Source organism: Apus apus, chromosome 11 (assembly GCF_020740795.1).
Source record: "Apus apus isolate bApuApu2 chromosome 11, bApuApu2.pri.cur, whole genome shotgun sequence".
Lineage (NCBI taxonomy): Eukaryota > Metazoa > Chordata > Aves > Apodiformes > Apodidae > Apus > Apus apus.
The window spans coordinates 17409071-17431452 of record NC_067292.1 but is presented as its reverse complement, the minus strand read 5'-3'; the positions used below and the strand labels follow the sequence as shown (position 1 = coordinate 17431452).

General features: G+C 40.6%; 1 protein-coding gene across 2 annotated transcripts in view; it reads right to left on the bottom strand.

Annotated features, from left to right (window-relative positions):
* Positions 1–18614, bottom strand: part of NFATC3 (nuclear factor of activated T cells 3) — a 72112-nt gene extending 53498 nt beyond the window's left edge. For both annotated transcript variants that reach the window (XM_051629072.1, XM_051629073.1), the window contains exons 1-2: positions 18262–18614; positions 1061–2192 (exon numbers count right to left, since the gene is read on the bottom strand). In XM_051629072.1, coding sequence (XP_051485032.1) covers positions 1061–2192; positions 18262–18361 — 1232 coding nt within the window. In that variant the 5' untranslated portion in view covers positions 18362–18614. The remainder of the gene's footprint in view (positions 1–1060; positions 2193–18261) is intronic.
* Positions 18615–22382: the final 3768 nt, after the last annotated feature.

Sequence of the window (22382 nt, the reverse complement as noted above, 5' to 3'; positions counted from 1 at the left end):
CTACTATTTTAATCAAAGTTATTTTAAAATTAATACAGAATAACATGGAAGCACTGACCTCTAATGTGGCTTTTATATGGATAAATGTACTTTACAGATATCAATATAACATACTTTTTATACAAAATTTCCACACAAATTTTATACAAATTTCCACCCGCAGGTTCTTCCTCCCAGTACCTCCCTACCTCTTAATTTTTAAAACCTAGTAAAGCAAGGAAAAGGTTCAGGAATCAAATGGATGACTCATGCTGCATAATTACAGTATCTGTCCATCCAGCAGCAAAGCTGCTTAAGGAGTGCTCATTTCTACTCCACCCACTGCATTGTACTGGCAAAGTGATTCCAGAAGCTGTGTGGTTGGAATGATCATGGAACTATTCCATCTAAAAAGTAAGAGAATGGGAAGGAGGGTGACTTTTTCCCCCTCAATCAAACTAGTTCCCTCTTCTGAGCCTCTAAAATCATCCAGCTAGCACAGGATGGGACTACAAAAGGAAAAGAGCTAGTTAACTCAGCACCACAATGGTAGAAATACCCTTGGAACTAAACCCCAGAAATCAATTCTTTCTGGATCATTTTCAGAATGGCACGCATATTTTTTTTCTTTATTCTGTTTCTAGAATGCTATCGGTCCAAAGACACAAGTAAAAACAAAAGCAAATAAGCTTCCCATCTTGTGGTCTTGCAGTTTCATTAAATTATAGAAGTCAGGTTTCTTTATCTGTATTAAAATGTTAACTGCTCAGATTAAATGGAACTGCAAAGCGAGCACAAGATCTGAAGACATCAGCTGGGCTCTGTGCATGGGTGCAAGCAAACTTCACTTAAATAAAACTAATCCTATGTTGCAATGCATCTACTGCATTTTTAAATGAAGAAAATTACGGGTATTTGGTGTCTCAGCTTTTTTTTTTTTCTCAATTATATAATTGGTCTGCCTACAAGAAGTTTTCTTTAAGAAGTCTTAATGCATGACTGAAATACAAGCACATTTATATTTCTATTGAAGATGCATAGAAAGGGAAAAACAGGAGAGAAGGACTTTCTGACCACTTACCGAAATATAGGAGTATGACCAGGCTTTGGTTTGTTCCAAGTAAAGTGCGAAGGAACAGAAAGAAATTGGTCTCCAGGCAAATCTTTTTTCAAGCTGTGCTGAGATCCAGAGCTGTCATCAACTGCAGTTTCAAGGGATGATGATAAGTTACCCTGTTCTTCAGGACAGATATCTATTTTTCCAGATAAAGTGGCAGTCTGATCCTCTGAGGTCTTTCTTGTTTTTAGAGGAATATCAGTCTCTGTACAACACTGAAATGGTGAAAGGCCAGAATTAAGGCCTTGTACATTATGAATTGAAGTGTTTAGCCACGTGTCTTCTGTTATGCTTCCTCTGGGTGAATGGCCAGGTGATGGAGTTGGAGAATGGTGAGGAGAGAGAGAACCTGCATAGCAAATCTCAGCACTGGAGTGTCGTCGTTTCCCACAGGGGGATGTAGGTCTTGATGAGGGCCTTGATGTTGGTCTAGGGCTTAGCCAATTTTCATCAGTAATACTATTTCTTGGAGAATGACAGGGAGACTGTCTAGGTGACAAGGCATGCCCAAACCCATAAGGCTGCTGCCAAGTTTCATCACTGGGACCTCTTGGAGAACCACCAGGAGATGCCAAAGGAGAGCCAAGGGTAAATCGAGCAGCTGCTTCGTTTAGCTCCGAGTCTACATCGTCATAAACATGGGAAATGGATTCGCATGAAGAAGCATCTGAAAACCAGCTCCTGGACGAAATGCTGCTGGCAGGGCTTGGACTAAGGGATGATTCCCTATATGATGGCTCAAGAGGAAGATAGAGATGGTCCCGTGAAGGCCTTTCCATATACTCATTTTCTGTGCCATTTGTGTGCAATTCATCTTCATTGGCTTCAATCCCTTGGTGACAGTTAGGTGAAATAGATGTAATTTGAATACTAGGGCACTCAAAGGGTTTGGGTCCACCTAGTGGACTGTATTTGGATTCTGGTACCTCACAAGTTCCTTCATAGTTCTTGTGACTCTGAAGTCTTGTAGGTGGTGACAGAGGAGAGGAGTGAGACTGCAATCCATGGCGAGGAATACAAATTGGCTGATTTACAGAGGATGGTGGTTGGTCTACATTAAAGATGTATATGGATGCATAGTCATCTGACTCAAGATCTGAAAAAAAAATAAGAAAAAAAAGAGGAACACAGTGAGAATAAAGTATTTGGAAAACGCCATAAAAAAATTCCCTTTGTCTCCCGGGTATGGCCAGTTTTCAACATCCTAGGCATTTCCCATTATGCTAGCCACACTAAATAAAGCTAATTCTTGGTTTTTCCCCAACTATAATTACAGCTAAATATGACTACAGCACAGTTTTCAGTCATGAATCTTGTTTCCAATCAGATTCCACCATTTATATACATCTTCAGAGGCAGAATATACAATACACACAGAAAATGGGCTTAAAATCTTGAAAGGACCTAAGCTGGACCACTCAATTAAAAACTTAGCTTTCATAACCACATTCCATTCATAATTAAACATTTTAAATAATAATCCATAATATTTTTAACATTAATGTGATTATGATACTTTCTGCAAGCCTACTAGTCAATAGTTAAAAGCACTGGAATATCACATATATCATGTTTATCTACTTTAACACTACAAAGCACCTTACAGTGACTCAAACTTCAATGAAGATTATGAACAACTAAAAAAAAATAATCAAAAGAGGACTAACAAAGAATATTGTTAAAGATATTATGAAGAATCTTATTTCAATGATCTTTCTTGATTGCTTAGAAAACTCTCAAGTTCCCATCCAACAGAAAGGCATTTTTCAAGTGCAGTCTCACAAAGTTTGAGCACAAATTGTTCAGCATAAAAAGGCAGAATAAAATATTCTCAGATCGCACAAGAAATTAGCCAAAATACCGGAAATATTCCAAAGAAAGACAAGCAATTGAGAAGGAGTGCAGGTCCAGTTAACAAATTGAGCAGCTTTGTGTCACCAAACTGAAACAGATTTTCTTGCCCCACTTCTCAATACTGAATTAACTGCCAGTATGAGACATTTGTCTGAAATGAACAGAAAATGCAGCTTTTTTCTTATTTTGTAACCACTGTTTCCACTCTGGTTTCTTTCCCTTTGAAAAACAGAGGCCTTCCCCTCTCTAATTATAGAAAATATGCATACAGGAGACCTCAGGTAGTTCACTAGTTTATCATCTCCTAGCAGATGAAATTAAATTTACTTGGACCATCCCCACTAGACACTGAAACTAGTTTCAAAATCTGTTAACAGTATTGTCTCCACAACCTGAGTAATTTGTTTTGATGTTTAATCACTTTAAGAGCTTTAGACTTTTCACTAACATTTAACATCATCATTAAAATTATACACTTTCCAGTGCTTTGTGTATTTTTTTTAATCTGTTTTTATCAGTAGCAGGGGATTATTATGTAGAAGCATAAATGTTTCTGCAAACTAAAATGCTCCTATGTCAAATGTGATGATGAGGCACCATATTAATACAATTATTTTCCATAAATCCAGACCGAATAACATCATTTGCATCTCTGGGTATTAGCTTTTTTTTTTTTTTAAATTGGTTTTATTTTAGGTATCAGTAGAATATTCATTCTTGTTCTAAAAGAAAACTAGTCTCTCTCATAATCAGATAAAATATCCAGACAGGAAGCTATCTATTTTAGGCCTTTCCATGATGAAAAAAAAATTAGTATATTAATGAAGTAATTCTATTACCAGTTTTGCTAACAGCAATCAGCTTAAAATTAACTAAAACAGAAACAAAACAAAACAGCATCTCCTCAGAGACAAGTAAGTATTTTCAAACGGATAGCAAGGATACTGTTACCAAGGAACAGACTATGTTCATTAACTACTATTATATGTTTTAAGAGAAAAAAAAATTGTACAGGTTAATTTCTAAATATGCGTACACTAAAAGGATACGCAGGAAGGACTATTTTGTATATTGCACAAATAGTTAACACAAGGTCACTGTGCTGAGCACTATCAAAACTGCATTTTCCTATCCTTTTGCCAGGATAACAAGCATTTTTTAAAACTTAATTTGGGGACTTTTTTGCAGTTTCCCATCACAAAACATGAAATGCAGACAGTAGTTAGTTGCATGTTTCCCATATTTATCAGTATATTAATGTGCAAGATCACAGATGTCCTTGTTTCCTAATTCATTATTAGTATTAGAAGCATAGGTCAAGGGAGAAAAAAGGAAACCAAAGAAAAGCAATTACCCAGCTACTCAAAACTTAGATATAAAAGTTACAGGTACAGACATTTTGAAATAAGAACAATGTTACAGAAAAACACTTTCAAGTCTCCAAGTCCTGTGTGTAACCATTTACTGTCATTAATGGCTTTAGAAACAAAGCAGCACATTGTTTATGCTAAAACTCTCACCATTGCTAAGAGCCCTATTTCTCTTGCAGCAATAATAAAGAAATCTTAAAATATTTAAGACAAATTGTCTACTTTCAACGTCACTGTGATTTATAAAAAACAGATGTACATTGAAAATTTAAGTTTCGTGGAGGTGAAAAGATGAGACTAGCACAGAATTATCAACACCAGCTGGAAAGAACCGGGGAAGAGGAAGAGAGGCAGGGGAGTACTCTTCTGACTCAGGCTTCTTTGGTCCCTCTCCACAACAAATAACTCCTAATGAGTTTGGCACCTTTCTCTCCCATTACCCCTCCCCAGCAGCATACATACACACACAGCAAAACAGGAAGCTAGAAACCTAGAGTAAGAACTATGCATCTAATGAACACCAAATCCCAAAAGCATGGTTAAGGCTGTGGAAACAATGTATTTTGAAATCTAAATCACCCAACCCATTTTCAGATGCAACCAAAAAACAGGTGGGTTTCTTTTAGTTTGTGCACACCAACTCTCCCCCTTGCAGTCATGCCTTAAAATAACAGGTTAATTGCTCATACAAAGGACAACAACAAATCACATCGTTAATTCTACTAGACTGTTTACCAATTCTTACTCTTGTCCAATTAAAGACTGTAGAGAGAATCTAATCTGGAAGAGCCCTCTTACCAATCTGAAGGAACTAGTAAACATACAAAGATGGGTATAACTTGGGTGAAAGAAATGGGAATAAGAAAAAGAAAGAAAAAACAAAACCACAATGCAAGGCTTCAAGAAAGCAGAGGGTAAACAAACTCAAAGAAGTCTCACAATAGGCATGAGCAAGGCAAAAAAAGAGCTATGGAGAAGCCCAAGGCAAAAAATGGAGTTATGGAATTGTGGTTACTTAATAGGAAAGCTATTACATACAAACAATCCTATCTGAAGAGGAAAGACAGTAAAGAAGTGAAGTTGACCAAGTCATGAGGCCTTCATTGCCCATAAAATATAAGAAAGCAGTATTCAATAAATAGAAACTAGGTCAAATTACTAAGGTAGAGCATAAAAACTACCAAAAGTACATGGGGGCAAATCACTAGATAGGATAAATACAGCAAAATATACAGACGAAAAGCAGTACCATTCACAGCAAAAGCCTGCCATGACCCTGAAAAGCAAGTGTGTTAAATGCTTTTTCTTTAGTAAAGTCAAGTGAATAAATTCCAAACAAAGTTAACAGCAATGCAAAGTAAAGAAAACTGGACTAAATAAAAGGTTAAAAAGTAATGAAGAATTATGGGCCAATAAGTTTAACTTCAGTTTTAGAAGTAGTATTAATAGTTTATTTGTTCCAGGAAGCTTTTAAAAAGAAGACAGGGAAACAAAACAAGGAGTCAATGTTTGCTAAGAACAAAACTGCGTCAAACAAATTTTGGTTTACAATTGAAGAAAGAGGTCTTCTGGATAGCTAGCACAGAAAGAAGCTCAGCTTTGTTTTAACTTACTGAGACTTTTAACACTACCATGCCTGGAGAAGCCACTGAGTCTTTAGAAATTTAGTGAAGGCTTCTTCCCCACTCTGCTGAGATCAGGTTTACTACTGTGGGATCACAAGAGTCAGCAGATGGGCTATATTTCCATTGTGCATATAATCTATATAAAGCTGCAGACTTCTATTGCAATCTTACATTAGGCCTCTGTGTCATCCTTTATCAATAAGGACCAGAAGGTCTGTCGCTTTGAACGTACATTTGCCCCTGCCTGGACACAGACCACTTTACAGAAGCTACTGTTCACTACTGAACAATGCTGGCTCATCCCTTACTAAGCTGCTAACTATGCTTCAACATAAGCTAACTGGAGAATATAATTAAATAATATCCACAGCAACTGCTCCTGAAGTACATTCTGCTTGCTGTCTGCCATATCAAACTGCACATTCAGGACTAGTGAGGCTTTCCCACCAGTTGTTCACCCCTCAGCGATGTACTGGCACAGACTATGTGCAGCTGTGCAGTGAGCCAGATTTCTCCACAAAAGGAAGGTCAGTTACTATTAAATGTCTGAATACAAGCCCCATGCCAAAATTATCTGAACCACTTCATTATTCTAGGTTTGTAAGCCCATAAACAAACAGGTTCAAACAATAGGAGTTGTTATAAGGTACTAAGAAAGTGCAACACGACCTAGGCCTTTATAAAAATACTACTGCGAAAACAGGATCAGTAATCAAGTCCTTTAAATAGCACGAGGGAAGACTTGAGCATTGCCACAGACATCATGTGTGTTCTCAGGCAAGTCATATAATCTGTTTCCACTCCCAAACTTTAAAAAGAAAAAGAACTTCTGCTTTTCAGTTCTGTCATGACAGTCACCCATATCACTTTCTGAACACAACAGTATGGTAAAGAATGCCACAGAAGTAGCTGTAAATATGAACAAAACGCATATGCAGTTCCATTTTAAAAAATTCATTATCCTACTGATTTGCAGCAGTTTATGTATTTCTTGGGATGAAAGAGAACTCTTGATCTTCACAAAGAACCCAAAATATCCAATAGTCATAGTTTTCCTTTTGTGCACTTTCAGACAATATATCAGAGTTCTTGCTGGTACACTACCACACTAAAGCTCTATAATTGGATATTTAACTCCAATTTTCTATTGCAACCTTTAAGTTCTCCCAGGACACTTCCTACAAGCTTAATCATTAACTTAAACACAAGCCAAAAAAAAAAACAAAAAACAACCCATAGAGAACATAATAATGTATTAGTTTAATCATAGAATCATTAAGGTTGGAAGGCACCTTAAAGATCATCAAGTTCTAACCCCCTGCCATGAGCAGGGAACCAAGTTTATAAGGAGTATAATTGACTAGGAAGCCACCAAATGTGGTACTAAGAAGTATAAACTGTGAAAACAAGACAGCAAGGTGGAGCAGGGGGAAGACATCCTTATAGACCCAAGTTTTGCAATACACACAACAGTAGTGCAAGTTTAAGCTTTCAGAAAAGGATTATTTATATCAACTGTCATCTTAGGAAGCAGTTCTCCCAGTGATTTTGTGCTCTGTTTCATATTCATATCAGATAACTCAAAAAGGAAAAAAAAAAAAAAATTACTTCAGTCAGTCATGTATGTTAGAGGCAGCTCTATTGTGCCCATCAGAATTTCACTTGTTTTCTTGTGTTAAGCAAGAACACTGGAAATGTAGAAGAAAAACAAACTCCTCAACAGTAGGAGCTTGTCAACGAGTCTTTTCCAAATTCTAGTCTGGATGACAATACCTTATCCTTGGTAGAAACATAGAAGAATAATGAAGCTGCACTAGTTTACAATAAAATAAGAACATACTGGCTCTCAGGGTGTAGCTACATGTTAAGTTTTTTTCAGCAGTAACTACCCTCCCACGCACACTCACATACAAAGGGGGAGGGGAAAAGAGAAGAGGTATTTTTAACCCAGATGATTTTGGCAATCAGATTTGCAGTGTACTAACATAAACACCTGTAAATATATAAATGACAGGATGGCAAACTCTAGGACATGGGAAGAAATGAGCAATCAGGACAGGAACTGAAGGTGTTTTCACTACCAATAAAAATTTACCATGCAACTACACACTTAGGCCATAGCCTGGTATGCATTTAAAACTAGAACAGCTGCCTGAGTGTACATCCAGCTTCACTCTGAAGTAGCAGAATTAAGTTCCAAATAGGGAAATAAGAGTAATGGAATTTTATCCAGTGTTTAAGAAAAACACAAATGAACACAAAAATCAAATGGATCTGTTTAAGCCATAAGCACATTTCAGAAAATTACGTACTTCGTTGAAGCAAATTGAGCTAACCTAAATTGAAGTCTTTTCCTTTTCTTACATAAATTCTCATGATCTTTCCTAGCAGAGTGCTTTGAGGTACTTTGATAAAAAGTGATGTACAAAGCAGGTAAAGAATCCAGCTTGTAACTGTAAGGTTTAATAAGAATTAATCATTCTAGATTCAGTTACAAGAACAGAAAATAGCAAAGGGGAGTGCTGGGCAATGTTTATACCTGTGCCTTCTGTAGCTCTCCTGGTACTTCTGGTTGACTATGAAGCATGACTTTTAATTTCATCCTTATAGAGCCTGTGGTTTGGTATTTAATGTTTACTCATTAATACTCATAACAAGTTAAAAAAATATATTTTTTGATTTAAAAAAACACAATCCGAGTTTTACAGGCTCCTCTCTGCTTCCTCTTTTTCTCAGCGACTATGTAATTCAAGAGCATTTTACAGCTTAATACGCTTGTAGACAAAACAAAAGCTGTTGCCCTCGAGTTTGATGAAGCCTCATTTGTCATTCAGTGTTAGAAAGTCAACTTAACGTGACCCAGTAGTTCAGAGATATTAAGAAATACACCACGGCCTTTAGAGAGATTCTTAAAATGACACAACACACCCATGCAGCACTTAGGAACACACAGTAGTAAGAACCTATTTGTCACTGCTATTCTGAAGATCACATACCTTATTCTATATCATCAGTTAGAATTTGTGAAAGGCGTGCAGCCCTGCAGTTCAAGAGCATCTGGTATGTGTAGGCATAGAGAGAAGACTGAGCAGTCCCAAACTGGGGCTGACCCACAAGAAGAAGACTGAACATAAAGATAAGTGAGGACATTAGATGGAAGAGAATAAGGGAATTTTGTGCTGTAGTTGACAGGATTCTTGGTATTGCAGGCCAATTTATCATCCACAACCTAATTCTTCCTTTGTGGGGGCAAAACTAAGAGCCTCTATGAAAGGTTCTCCAGTTATTCAAAGTTCTGTTTTATGTTGTACCTATAAACTGAAATCCTCACCTAACTACCTACATAGATGCCATTACCAGTGATAAACTTCTAACACCAATGAGCTGGCTGGTAGCAACTGCTGCTCTATACAGACATCTCCAGGTTTACAGTATGCTCCAGTCCAGAATCAAGCACTGAGCAGAACCCAAGTTTCCAATACCAGAATGCTTAAGTAGGGCCATAGCAAACAGAACACAACAGAAGCGTGCAAGAAAATGGGTAGTGTCTAGGACAGTATGGTAACATACGCTGAAGTCTTAGTAAAAACTGCTAGAAAAGGAATACAAGAAGTCGAGGTGAGAATTTGGAGTGGGGAGGCACTGCACAGTGAGAGGAAGGGAGACCAAAATGGGCGTATGTCACTTTCTGTTTATCAAACAGAGAGTGGCACAGAGGCCAAGAACCGGTATTGATAGTATCTGAACAAACTAGTTTGGGAACCTTTAACACCTCAGCAAAATTACACTGTACTTCTGCAGCTGTCCTACAACATGACAGAGGGCAAACCACTCCACAGCAGGCACTCCCACCGTATAGTTAACTCAGTATTTTAAATCATTAATATTGCAGATTTTCACAAATATATTTTACAATACAGCGTTAATGTAGACTTCAGGTACATGACTCTCAAAGGCTGTGTACATCAAAGGACTGAAATGAGCCAGAATGATAATCTGAAACTTTCCTGTTTTCCCAGCTGCTTACATAAATGTAGAATCAGAAACACCTTGAGTCCACTTTGCTTAGATTGACACAGTAAGCATAACTGGCAGAAATAGGAATCAAACAGCCAAATGCGAAAGGGAAGAATCAACCAGAGCATGAATGCCATTTTTTCAGCAATTTTCACAATGATCCCCCAAAATACAAGGGAGACTAGGTCAGCATGCTGTGCCACATGCAAGCCCTGAAACTTTGCATCTCTCTGTAGAGTCCTAAAGAGCTTGGGATTATTCCAGCAGGAGTGGAGGTTTCATCAAATACTGTATGTAGTCAGCCCAACCTCGCATCCCCAGCCAAAAAAGCTAGATAATTTGAAAGTCAGCCACATTTGCTCTCAAAAGCCAAAATTTGACAAATTACACTGATGAAATAGAGAGACTCTGACCTAAGTTAAAGAACCTATACAAAATACAAAATGTTGACAGATTTTCTTAGTGGTTCTTTGGATTAAATCACACATTCTCTTGTGGCCTTCCCACTTGACTACATTTGTCCCAAATGACACTGGTAAAGCCTTTTGTAGTCACACAGTTACTTCAGCTCCTCATCTCCTTTGTGTTCCTGATTTAGGGAACAACTAGTAGAAAGCATCTAAGATACACAAGTAGCTGTAAATCATAGCAGACATTATTACAGCCCATTATGCAGCCATCAAAAGCAGTAATCATTGTCACTAATGATTAATAAATGCATCCTGAATGTGTTGTCAGCTCATCATTCTGTTTTTAGAGTATGTTTTCATTTTGGGTATGAAGACACAAAGGTCTGGTTACTACTAAAACAAATTTGGTTGGAAGGTAACAGTTTGTGCCCTATCCCAAGTATGATCAATCATAATCCCATTCCCTCTCCAGTCCAATACAAACGCTGCTTATCACTGAATTTCTGTTTAAATGTTCTTCCCTTTTTTTTCTGTTTACCAAAATGACTTAAAAATTAAAACCTGGAATCAAAAGTGACATATCTCACAGCATTTGTTCCTAAAAGGCAAAATTAGCAGTCACTAAAACATGGAGACACTAATTTAACAGTGAAATCAAAGCTATTTTCCTCCTGAAATCCTGAATAACCTAACACATAAGAAAAGATATTGGTTTGAAAGGATCTATGAGTAAGTCTGAAGAGGAATATTTACAAGATTTCTAAAATAGCCCTCTCAACTAACCTGTTAAAAAAAAAACAAACAGAAAAATCCAACTCCATCCAGCAATTTTTTGCTATATTAAAAATATTTCTCATTTTTAGAAGTGATGACTAATCTCCAGAATGCTATTTGAGAAGTCATTTTTAAACAAGCAAACACTATTAATGTAAATGAATAATATGATTTTACATTTCTTGGATTAATAAACTAGCTCTAAGTACCTGCTCATGTTTCTACCTACAAATGGCATTCATGGAGGCTCAAAAGAACCTTTTGTTTCTGCTTTAAAAAAACAAACCAAAAACAACCAGACAAAAAAAAACAAATCACAACAAAACAACAACAAAATCACAACACAAACCCAAACCAACCCCAAACTTGTATTTTCATCAATTTACTGCTGAAAGGTCATGGTTTGTAGTCAGATCCCAGAAAGCTGATTTTACTCTCCTTCCTCAAGTATCAGGACTGGGCCTTCCAAAGAAAAGTGACAAAAGTATCTTCTATCACATCTATCATCTTTTTTCTGAAAAAGTAACCATAAATATTCAATGCCACTGAGACATTTATTCAGAAGAGCCATGTAAATGGTGAAGTTCAGCTCTTAACTCATGAGATGTGCAGGCCACAATGCAACCTGAAAGCATGTTTATCAACCAGTTCTGCACTCCTTTGGATTTAAGCTGACCTTCCCTGAATGACTTTGAATAGTTCCACTATTTTTTAGAAGTTGTATTTTGCTGGTATTTCACAAGAATACTCACAAATGGGCATACTAAAGGTAGAACAGAATGTTGGCTTGCTCGTTTGTAAGCTTGCTCCTGCCTTGCAATTTTACTTAGCCTTAATGATCATTTCACTCATCTTAAATTCCACTGTCATTTGAACCCCACATGGCATGCCTGGACAAATGCAAGGACTTGGATGTTGTTTTACAGGCTGGGCTTACTGCCAAGTCTGCTCCATGTACTTCCCTGGCCCACTAGGGCAGCTTTAGGCAACAACTCCCATATTTACGTTATTGCTGTGAACAGCCAAACTGCTGCTTACTATTGACACAGGCCCAATCTTTCATTTCTCACTCATTCACAGCAACATTACTTATTTGGCTACTCTTCAGTGGGATACAACAGTTGTACAATACAAGCAAAAGGAAAAAGACCGTAATGTTTTAAGCACAGGGCTACATTTTACTTTGAAAAGGGAGTTTATTTCCAGTTTTCAGAAATATGTAAGATAAAAGCACTAGCACAAATGCTTTTGTACCTGCCTATCCCAACACTCAGGATTTTTTTCCATTTGCACTGTGTCTGTAATTCAGATGGGAGAGTGGACAGAGGGTGAGGTGCGACTATGAATTCACACTCAAAATAAGTGACATTTTCTCAAATGAGAGATCTTTTCAAATCCCTGCACTACATAGTTACTCACTACATAGTGATTCTCGATGCACCATGTAGCGATCCAAGAACCATATGCCAAACCATAAAAGTCAAGAAACAACATCAGGTGCAACTACAACTGCCTTGCAACGGCACACAAGAGAATTTGGTATTTTTCCAGATGCTCTTGTCCTTGTCAAGCTTTATCCAACTAGGCAACACTTCACTTAGCTAGTATACAGTGAAACAGCACAACATATTCAAACATGCCAGCTTCCCAAGATTACCATCCTAATCTGTTACTCTTAATGGCTAGGCAACTTGGACTCCACTGATACCAGATTTTACTGTAATACACATTTTCCTTTGGTTCTTCCTCAAGTGTCTCTCTAAGTTACCTTGAAGTCGAAAGGTTCTTGTCACAAACCCTCTATTTTTGGCCAGATGCAGCCGTTTGGTTTTCCCTCCTCCCCTCCATCAAAAGATTATATAACCACAGCCTGTGACTGATTTGCATTGTGTCCCTGCATGCCAGTCTTTTACATGCACAGATACCAGCATCCACTTGCTTGTAAAATAAAATTAGAGTTACTTAACTTTCCTGAGGTGATGGTTCCTATCACAGTTCATTAAATACTCAATATCTAATAAATAAACAAACATTTCTGTTTAAAAACATAATTATAAGTCTAAAGGAGGAAAAAAAATATATTTTTTCCCCTTCATTGCTTTCTTAAAGTTGCACCAGTTGATCCTAGTCTTAAGCCACACTTAAGCACACTTTTGTATAACATATATTTACAGACCAGCACCGACAGCTGTATTTATATGGATTACTTCAATTAGATGTACTAACCACAGTCACCATCTTGTGCAAAGACTTTCTCTCCTACCCATTTATATAGGCAACCGAATCTAAACAGCATAAGAAAGACCTTAAAAAGGAACACATCTTCAGGTAAACCAAACAGGTGTGCAAGACAGACTGTTAAAAAGACTTTAGAAGATCATGTCTTATGAGCTTCTCTTACTCAGCTAAGAAAAGCAAACTTTGTAGCAGTTCTGGATCAGAAGTATATGATCACAAAAATTAATTTCACCAAGAGCAGCCCTCACAATCAGCTCACATCTCAAGTTCACAAATATTGACAGCATCCAGCCCTCAGTTTTCCACTGCCTGATCATGAGACTACTCTCTTTCCTACCAGAAGTGGACTTTCTTAGTATTGCTTACCTTAATTACCATCCTAGGGAAAAGAACAAAAAGTTCAAGCACACTGCAAACTTCTGTAAACAGCTTACACTGTTTTCTGCTCTCTACCAACAATCCCTGACAGCAACACCTGTCACGAATACAGATTTAAGAAGAATAACTTGCATATTAACAATCAAGGCAAAGCTATAAATATTAGTATTGTGGTGATATTTCAGTACAAATCATTAGTTTTAAGGCTTTTTCTGCATATCTAATTTAAATGACACACATAGTGCTAGTTTCTGCTACAGAGAACTCTGCCTAGCTCCTGAGGAAAAGGTGCCCACGTAACACATGGACATGAGGTAACTGCTGAGTTAGGGAGCAGCTCGCAGATGCTCACAGGGTAAGAAAGTCAGACACAGAAACCTTAAAAAAAAAAAGGATCATGTTATTACTTTGACAGTCAGAATGTCAAAATGTGTATTTAAATCTTGATATTTAGTAACAGCCTCAAACCAATAAGCTAATAAACTCTAAGCTAGAGGGGAAAAAAAAAACCAACAAAACACCTCAAAGAAGAACAAGATTATAGTAGTTTTCAAATAAACTAAAGATCCAAATCCACATATACTGTCCTTATCCAGAGTGAGGCTCCAGCTCACAAAGATGTTTTGAATTGTCAATAAATTCATCACAGAACTGGGATATTTCTCATACTTTTCGTACCATACTTCTCAGGAGAAAAGTAAGAGAGATTGTGAGATTCATCTGTAACAATATTACTAAATAGTGTTACTTAACCAAATATTAAGTCACAGGAAATACGAGAACCCCTTTTCAGCTTGTTTCATAGTTTCCAAGAAAATAAAACAGATATTATGAACCAGGAGTCCAATAAGGGTACTTCTATCAGCACTTTTAAAGCCCTCATATTTTGGGAAAATAAATTAACATAATCAACCAATGATGATTACTTATACTGAAAGATAATATGAATTTATCGTCCTCTACTTCTTAATCCAAGTACTACATACCCCAAGTTCTTTAAAGGCCCTTACCTTGTAAAAACTAATTCTTTAAAATAGAGGATGAACTATTAAAATAAAAATTCAGCTAAAAAAAAAATAATAATAGCAACTTGCATTTGCCCCTCTTTTGCACAGTTTGGCATTTAAACAGTGTATCACAGCCTCAGCAGAGTTTTGTTAAAACGTAGTGTGAAGACCTTAACATAGTATATTTGCTTAATGCTTACTAAATTCTAGGCAAACTTCCCAAAATTATACTGAATAGTATTGCAAAACTGGGTAGGTGAGGGTATGGGGCATCACTAGACAAGTATTCAAGTTAAATTCAATTATTCAAATGTCACATATTGCATCTCAAAAAAATAATTAAAAAAATGAAACACGATGGCACCTCAAATCCATTAATTGACAAAGTTACTTAAATGACAGTCTATCTCAGTAGAGTGTACAGGACCTGAATGATACTGTAATTCAAATGCCTTCTTAGGCATTTAAAATGCAACTGATACAAGGTGGCAAGATGCAATCAGATGCTACCACAACTAAACAGTTTCCCAAGAAAGGGTATACCAAAGAGACTTGGTTCACTTCTCCATGCTCTGTGTCATTACCTTTGGGCACTGGAGGCCTGAATTATCTTGTCAGAAAACGATGAGGCACATTAGTACCTAGAACTGCAATGCACTGTTTTGAGTGCCAATCAATATAAAATCATAGTGATAATTTCTTTCTTCTTTAGCACAAGGACACTAAACTATAAGAGAAAAAAAAAGACCAAGATTTTGCAGATGGTGCTTAGCACCCAAGTTCCACTTAAAAGCAGCTGAAGAGGTTTTGATAATCTCTTACTCAGCAAACACCTGAGCAGATTTTTACTTCAGTTCACGAGCTACATGAAATGGACTATCCCTTTGATTTCAAGTGAAGCGTGCTGCAAATATTGCAATATTACACTACAGACTTTTAAGCATCTTTAATTCATCTTTCATGCACTCCCCTCTGCAGCAGGAACTACAACTTTCAGGTGAAATACACAAGCAATACTGCAGAACCTAAGTCTCAATTCCTGTCACTTAACACAAATCTAAATATGCAACCCACTGAAATTGTTCTGTATAACAACTCAGAATCCCAGCTGATTTAACTTCTCTAATTGTCCTTTTAATGTCATAAAAAGGCTAAGCCACTGCCTGAGACTAGCATTTTCCTAGTAGTTCAGAAATCAAAAGTATATTAAATGAAAGACAAGTTCACTTTTTCTTTCAAATAAAAATTAATATATATATACTTACATATGTACCTATATAAAATAATAAAATCCTCACAACACTACAGTAGTCTCAGCATGAACAGAAGCATTAAGGTAGATTTCCATGTTATTTACACAAGAACTAGACACTTCTTTCACAAAGATGCCAATCCCAAACTTCTAGAGATATAGCATGAAGCATCAGAATGTGTTTTCAAGCATTCTACATCACCATGGAAGACTGTAATTTTAATATTATTTATTTCAAATTAAGCAACTTTCCCTGTGATCTCCAAGTTTTATTATTAGCATACGTTAGGAAAAAAAAAGTCATCCACAAACAACCAAAAACCCTTACTTTGCCGCACAACTGATTGCATCATTGAAGCAAGTGATACTGGATTAAAAAAATATAAACTTTAGGGAGATCAAAGAACTTCTGATGATCTAATATATTTGCAAGAGGGAGAAGGGAAATATATCACATTTCCAGTATGGGTCCTCTCTTATACACAATCTAGTTCTTTATATGTGAAATATATGGGCATAATAAACAGCTTAACTCTGGAAATCCTTTTGATAGAACACCTGAAGGCAAGAACACTTCTGACCCTTTCACCTGAAGGCCACATCTGTGCAGAGCAGGCGAAATCATCTCCAGTATTCCACAAAACAGTGAAATTACTAGGTTACAGATGCTGGATTTCTTACTGATATCTACAACAAACAAATCAGTTCATGGTCCCAATACGACATTTTCGAATCTGCCTTTTATTAACTAACCAAGCATGGAAAATTCTCTATATTCAGAGCAATATCTGATCTGCTTGTTAAAGAATACTACCAAAATACAAATATTACAGAAGTGAAATGAGTACCACTAGTATTTTCAGTTTTCTGAGCAACTTGTTTTCTCAATCACCTCTATCATTGGCAGAGGATTATAATTTAGACTACTAGTTTTACGTGAAAAGAATAGAAGTAGGGGCATCATAATTATTTCTGTTGTAATTTGTTAACATTCCCCATTGTTTTCATATGGTACTGCAACACATTTATTTGGCTAGCAGAACTGAGGCTGCCTTCCCAAAAGCACCATCTGCTATTCCAGTAAGTTGGAAAATCGGCAAAGAAAATCTCCCATTACCTGAAGGAATCTGTAAACTAAGTCTTAGCATCAAGAAAGTCAGAAATCTTCTAAGAAATTAATACCAAGTGTTCACAGACTGTATAAAACAATTTTTTTCTAATCAACTTATGCAGACAACAGAGTCAGAGAACAAAACAACATGGCTGCATCATCTAGCCTGGACACAATCATGTTTCAGAGCTATCTAATCATCTAACCAGTCAGACTTAAGACGCTCCATTACCAATTAATACTTATTTCAAGTAGGTCAGAAAAATGTACACAGCCATCGAACTCTGGTACAACTGCACAATGCACAGCTGGCTCTTACTGATTCCCAAATCATCACTGACAGGGAACACTATTTTCTGCGATTGAAAGAATTACAGGGGTTTTTAAACGGGATTTTCCGGTTCCAATACGACGAGAGAAAAAAAATGGAAGTTCTCTGAAATGTGTGTACGTACTCGTACACATGGACCGAAAGAGACCTACACGTTCGTGTACAAAGTTTGTAAGAATACACTGGAGCACACACGATGCTTTAGGAACGGGGGAAACGTTAGGCTGAAACTTTCCATCGCAAGAGCCCCCGACAAGTCGAGTCCAGCACCACGAACGTTCTGCTGCTCGGCGCCCTGTGCCGGATCTAGCGGCTGGCCCGCCGGGAGCCCCCGCCGGGAGCCCCCTCCCGATCCCCGCGACACCTCCCGGGCTCGGCGCCGGTGCCGGGGAGGGCGGGCCCCCCCGGCGCTACCTGCGCCAGGCCCACCCGATCCAACCCGCCCCCCGCCTCCGCCAGAGCCGGGGCCTCCCCCCCGCAAAGCCACCGCGCCCCGGGGGAGGCTCCTCACGCACGACGCCAGTTCTTAAGTTTCTTTTCCCGAAGAAAGTTGTAAGGGCGGCCAGAGGCCCGGGGAGCCCCGGCCCAGGCCCCCTCAGCCCTGCGGTCCCGCGGGCGAGCGGAGCGGCGCCGGGAAGCGGCCGCAGCCTGAGGCAGGACGGACGGCGCCGCTTCCCCCGGCTCGGTCTCGAGCGAGCGGCAGCCCCCCCTGCCCTTACTGGGAGGAAAACAGGAAACCGACCCCCCCCGGCCCCGGCCCCGGCCCAGCGCCCGCGACCCGGCTGCGGAGGAACGCACCTGCAGGCCCCAGCGGCGGCCCGGGGCCGGGCTGCCCGTCTTCCCCGAAGATCAGCCTGAAGTCGAACTCGTCGGTGGCGCCGCAGTTTGCCGTAGTCATGGGTTTGGCCGGCGAGGCGAAAACGAGCAACCCCGTCGCCCTGCCGGGCCGCGCCGGGCTCCCGCCGGGCTGCGCTGCCGCCGCCGCCCCTCAGGGCCGCCTCATAACCCCCCGGGCCGCCTCGGCCTGAGGGGAGCGCGCGCGCGCGGGGCAGAGGAGGCGCGAGGCGGGGGGGGGGAGGCGGGCGGCGCGAGCGGCTGCGGCCCCGGCGCGAGCTCCCGTGCCTGCCTGGGCGCCTTCTGTCAGCGGGGGGAGGGGCGCCCCGCTACGGGCCGGCCCGGCCCGGCCCCGCCCCGCCCCGCCCCGCCCCGCCTCGCGCCCCCGGGCCCCCCGCCCACCCCCCGCCCGCCTATTCCCACAGCCGGGCTCTCACGCGGTGACGTCGGGCGGTACCGAGGGCGCCTCGTGACCGGCCCCGGTGCCGCGGAGGGAGGAGGGGCGGCGGGTCACGTGCCGCGGGGGAGCGGGCCTCGCGCCGCCACCGCCCCTCCCACGCCCCCCTCCCCCCCCCGCCCCCCCCTCGCGCCCAGCGCGCGGGCCGCCGGGGCTTGTAGTTGGCGCGCGCGCCCAATCCGGGGCAGCCAGCTGGGCAGAAAGGGGCGGGGCCGCGCGCGGGCTGCGCGTGCCACGTGTCCCGCCGCCGCGCGCCTCGGGGCGGGAAGGGGGGGGGGGGGGCAGCCCCGGCGGGACGCGGGCGGCGCGGGGGCCCCGCGTGCCGCCCCTCCTGCGGGGCTGCGCGTGCGGGAGCGAGCTCCCTGCTGCGGGGGACGCGGGTCCCGCCTCTGCTGAAGCGGCGCCTGGGAACAGGGGCTGCGCTCGGCGCTCCTGAGCCGGGCAGTGAGGGAGGCTGGCGGGGCTCGGGCGCGCGGTGCTGGCTGCAGGACCCGCAGCCGCGCACCTTCCGGGCGCCCTGGGAACCGGGGCGATGAAGCAACTGCGAGGAGACCAATGAAAACACTTTTCAGCCACTCGTGCCGTCAGAAAAGGGAGCCCAGCAGGGCTGTCAGGATCCTCTGCCCGCACAGTAGCCACCCGTCACGCGCCGCTGCACGTTCAAGTCGAAATACAGATAAAAGGGCAAAAGAAAAGGCGGAATTGAAGGCGTTGTTAAGAGCAGGAGCATCTGCTGCCGGCAGCGGATGGCAGGGTAGAGCCTGCAGCTGTGCCGGCGAACTGCAGAAATCCAAGTGCAAGTTAATGAAAACATCACTGGGTGCTGTGAATTTAATATAGGATTAATCCTCAATATATATGATCTAGGAAGATTTCAGGTTTGTGCTGAAACCTGGGGGCTGCTGGTAACTACTCACAGCCAGTCTCATGAATAGTGATGTGGTACATACACTTTCAGTTGTGTCATGGACTGTGAAACTCTTATTAACCAGAAATATAATTTCTATGTATTTTAAACATTAAAGGACCAGATTTCATTACTTAGTTGAAAAACTAACCGGCGTTAGTGTGTCACGATTCTGTGGCAAGGTTGGAAATGATAGGTTTATCTGCTAATACTGTTTGATGAATAAATAATTAACCCAAATTGTTTCCATGCACAGGGTCTTTCTGTGTTGGTTGCTGCTCAGACTGATCCAAAGAGGCGTATCCTAATCCCGTTTGTATCTAGATGTTTACACAGGCATGAAAGTGAGAGAAGTCAGCTAATGTGAAGAGGAACACGTGCAGAACACAGGAGAATTCAATTAATTCTCTCCACCTGTGCACTGGTAAGGGAGGCCAGGAACCTGTGTTGAAGAAAGCAAGCCTAAATGAAAAGCTGCTTAGTGATTTTGCAAGTCTAGAGGAAACAGAAAGCATCGTATTAAAAAACAACAACTATGTAGAACTTGGGACAGGAGGAGTTTGCCCAAGTGAAAACAGGAAGCTGCTTCTAGTGCCCAGAATACAAAGCAGCCATATGTTTGTCTATTACTTCATCTTCTAAAGCACCGTTCTTCCCAGACACCACTAGCTATTTCTTTACCTAAAATACATAGTACCTACATGTAGCAACTACAGCTACTGTTCCTAAAATACTTAAACCAAAGGCTGATGCTCTTGTCGGGTTGGCCAATTCCCTCTCCTGAAGGAAGCTCTCACCCACTTGGCCTGTAGCCTCTTTTTACCTCTAAATCCAAGGTCACGTAGCAAGACAAGCTGGAAAAGAATGTGTAATTGGATTAACCATAGGTAAGAAAAACCCTCGTGTTCCTGAATGAAAATAGGTCTACAGTGTACAATTTGGGAAAATAGATATAAAATGGCTCTTAGCAGCTAATTTTTGTCTTAAAAACTTTTGGGTAATCTTTCACATTTTCAAAACAGATATATTAGAATTTCTCATCTTGTTAAATAATTGTCGTGTCAGATTACAGCACCTGGAGTAACCATAGCAGCTTCCTGTTCTGCTATACCAGTAGATTATTCATTATGCATGTCCCTGGAGGAAAAGATTACCAAACTTGTTGTGCTCTCCAGAAGGCAAAACTTGAACAAAAGCACTTCATCCATGTTATTTGATAAGATGCCCTGAATATACTTCTAATGAATATGCTGAATTGAAAATACGTATATTATTGTCTTGTTCCTTTCCCTGAATTACAAGACAAACCACTTCTCCCCTGTTTGAGACACTTATTCAGAAAGCTATGATACATGCAGGTCATGAGGCAGTGCTTTTAGTCTTACCTATAACTGTCAATTAAAAAGGGCTATATCTACTAAAACAGAGGAACTGGTTACATCATTAATATCTAGCTAGGAAGATTTTACAGAATATGTGGAAAGCAACATGCCATTGTAAGCAATCAAGTTATTTACAGTATCCTAAAACTTTTTACATCAAAATCAGGTTTGAGTTCAGAACTTCCCCTTCTTGCCAGCAATATCCTTTCTTTTTGTCTTCCCCATAATTTTCATTTTGCCATCTCTGTCCTACTGCACCTAAACAGGCATCCTTTCTGCATTTGAATTTGTAAAAAGAAAAACACCTTCAAACCCTTTCTATACAGCTAAGGAATAATTGGGGCATGACTGAGAGTGAGTTGGCAGAAGCCCTAAAATGACTGACGTGGGCTTACATCAATTCCCAGGGACTTATGTCAACTCTCGTGCTTGAGGTCCAACTGCATGGATGGCTGATTTGGCTTTGGCTTGCGACCGAGAGGTAAAACTGTGGCAGTAACAGGGACAACCTTATTTCACTTGTGGTTCTGTGAGGAGGGGGTGCTTTTATTCATTCATTTATTTAATATACATAGGTGGTTTCTGATAGGTGCTGATTTTAGGCTGTGTTACTGCATCCAGATGGGGATACACCTTGATCTGGTCAGAAGCTGGAGTTACTGCATGTGCCTTGAGAAGTAAGGAACACGCTTCCTGTGGTATTTGAATCCTTTCCAAGCAGGGACTATTTTCTAGGCGTGTTGTGACTTTCAGCTCCAAAAACCTCAGGGCTATATTGTGCTGTGTTTTATTTTCCACACATCATCCTGTGCTGGATAGCTCGGAATTCTGGATCTGCAGCCACATCCCAGATCTGTATTTGTCTTGGAGTAATAGGGATTCCTCCCCCCTTTCTATGGGCAGCAAATCAAACCCAGCTGTGCCATTGTAGCCAGAACAGGCTTTGGAAGAAGCATGGTCAGGCATTCGTTCTGCATGATTCAATAAACCAAACAGCCTCAAATTAAGAATATAAGGCATAAGGTTGTATTTCATGTGCTTGATCTCATTCCCGTTTGTGGTTGAATCTGGACCTGTTCAGAAGCCACACACATCAGCGTGGCAGAGAAAGGGTAGATGAGAAAGCACAGAGAAAGGCTCCTGGAATCAGCAGATAGTGATCCTTGGCTGCAGCAGTGGTTATGCCTTTTACAGCTACTATTGAAAAAAAACACAACAGGGGAAAATTTCTGACTGATGTCAATGTATCCTTACACACTTAAAACTCATTTGCAAATGGCATACAAGCAAAATTATCACAGCCTTGATGTTTCTTACAGCTAACACAGCACATCCATTT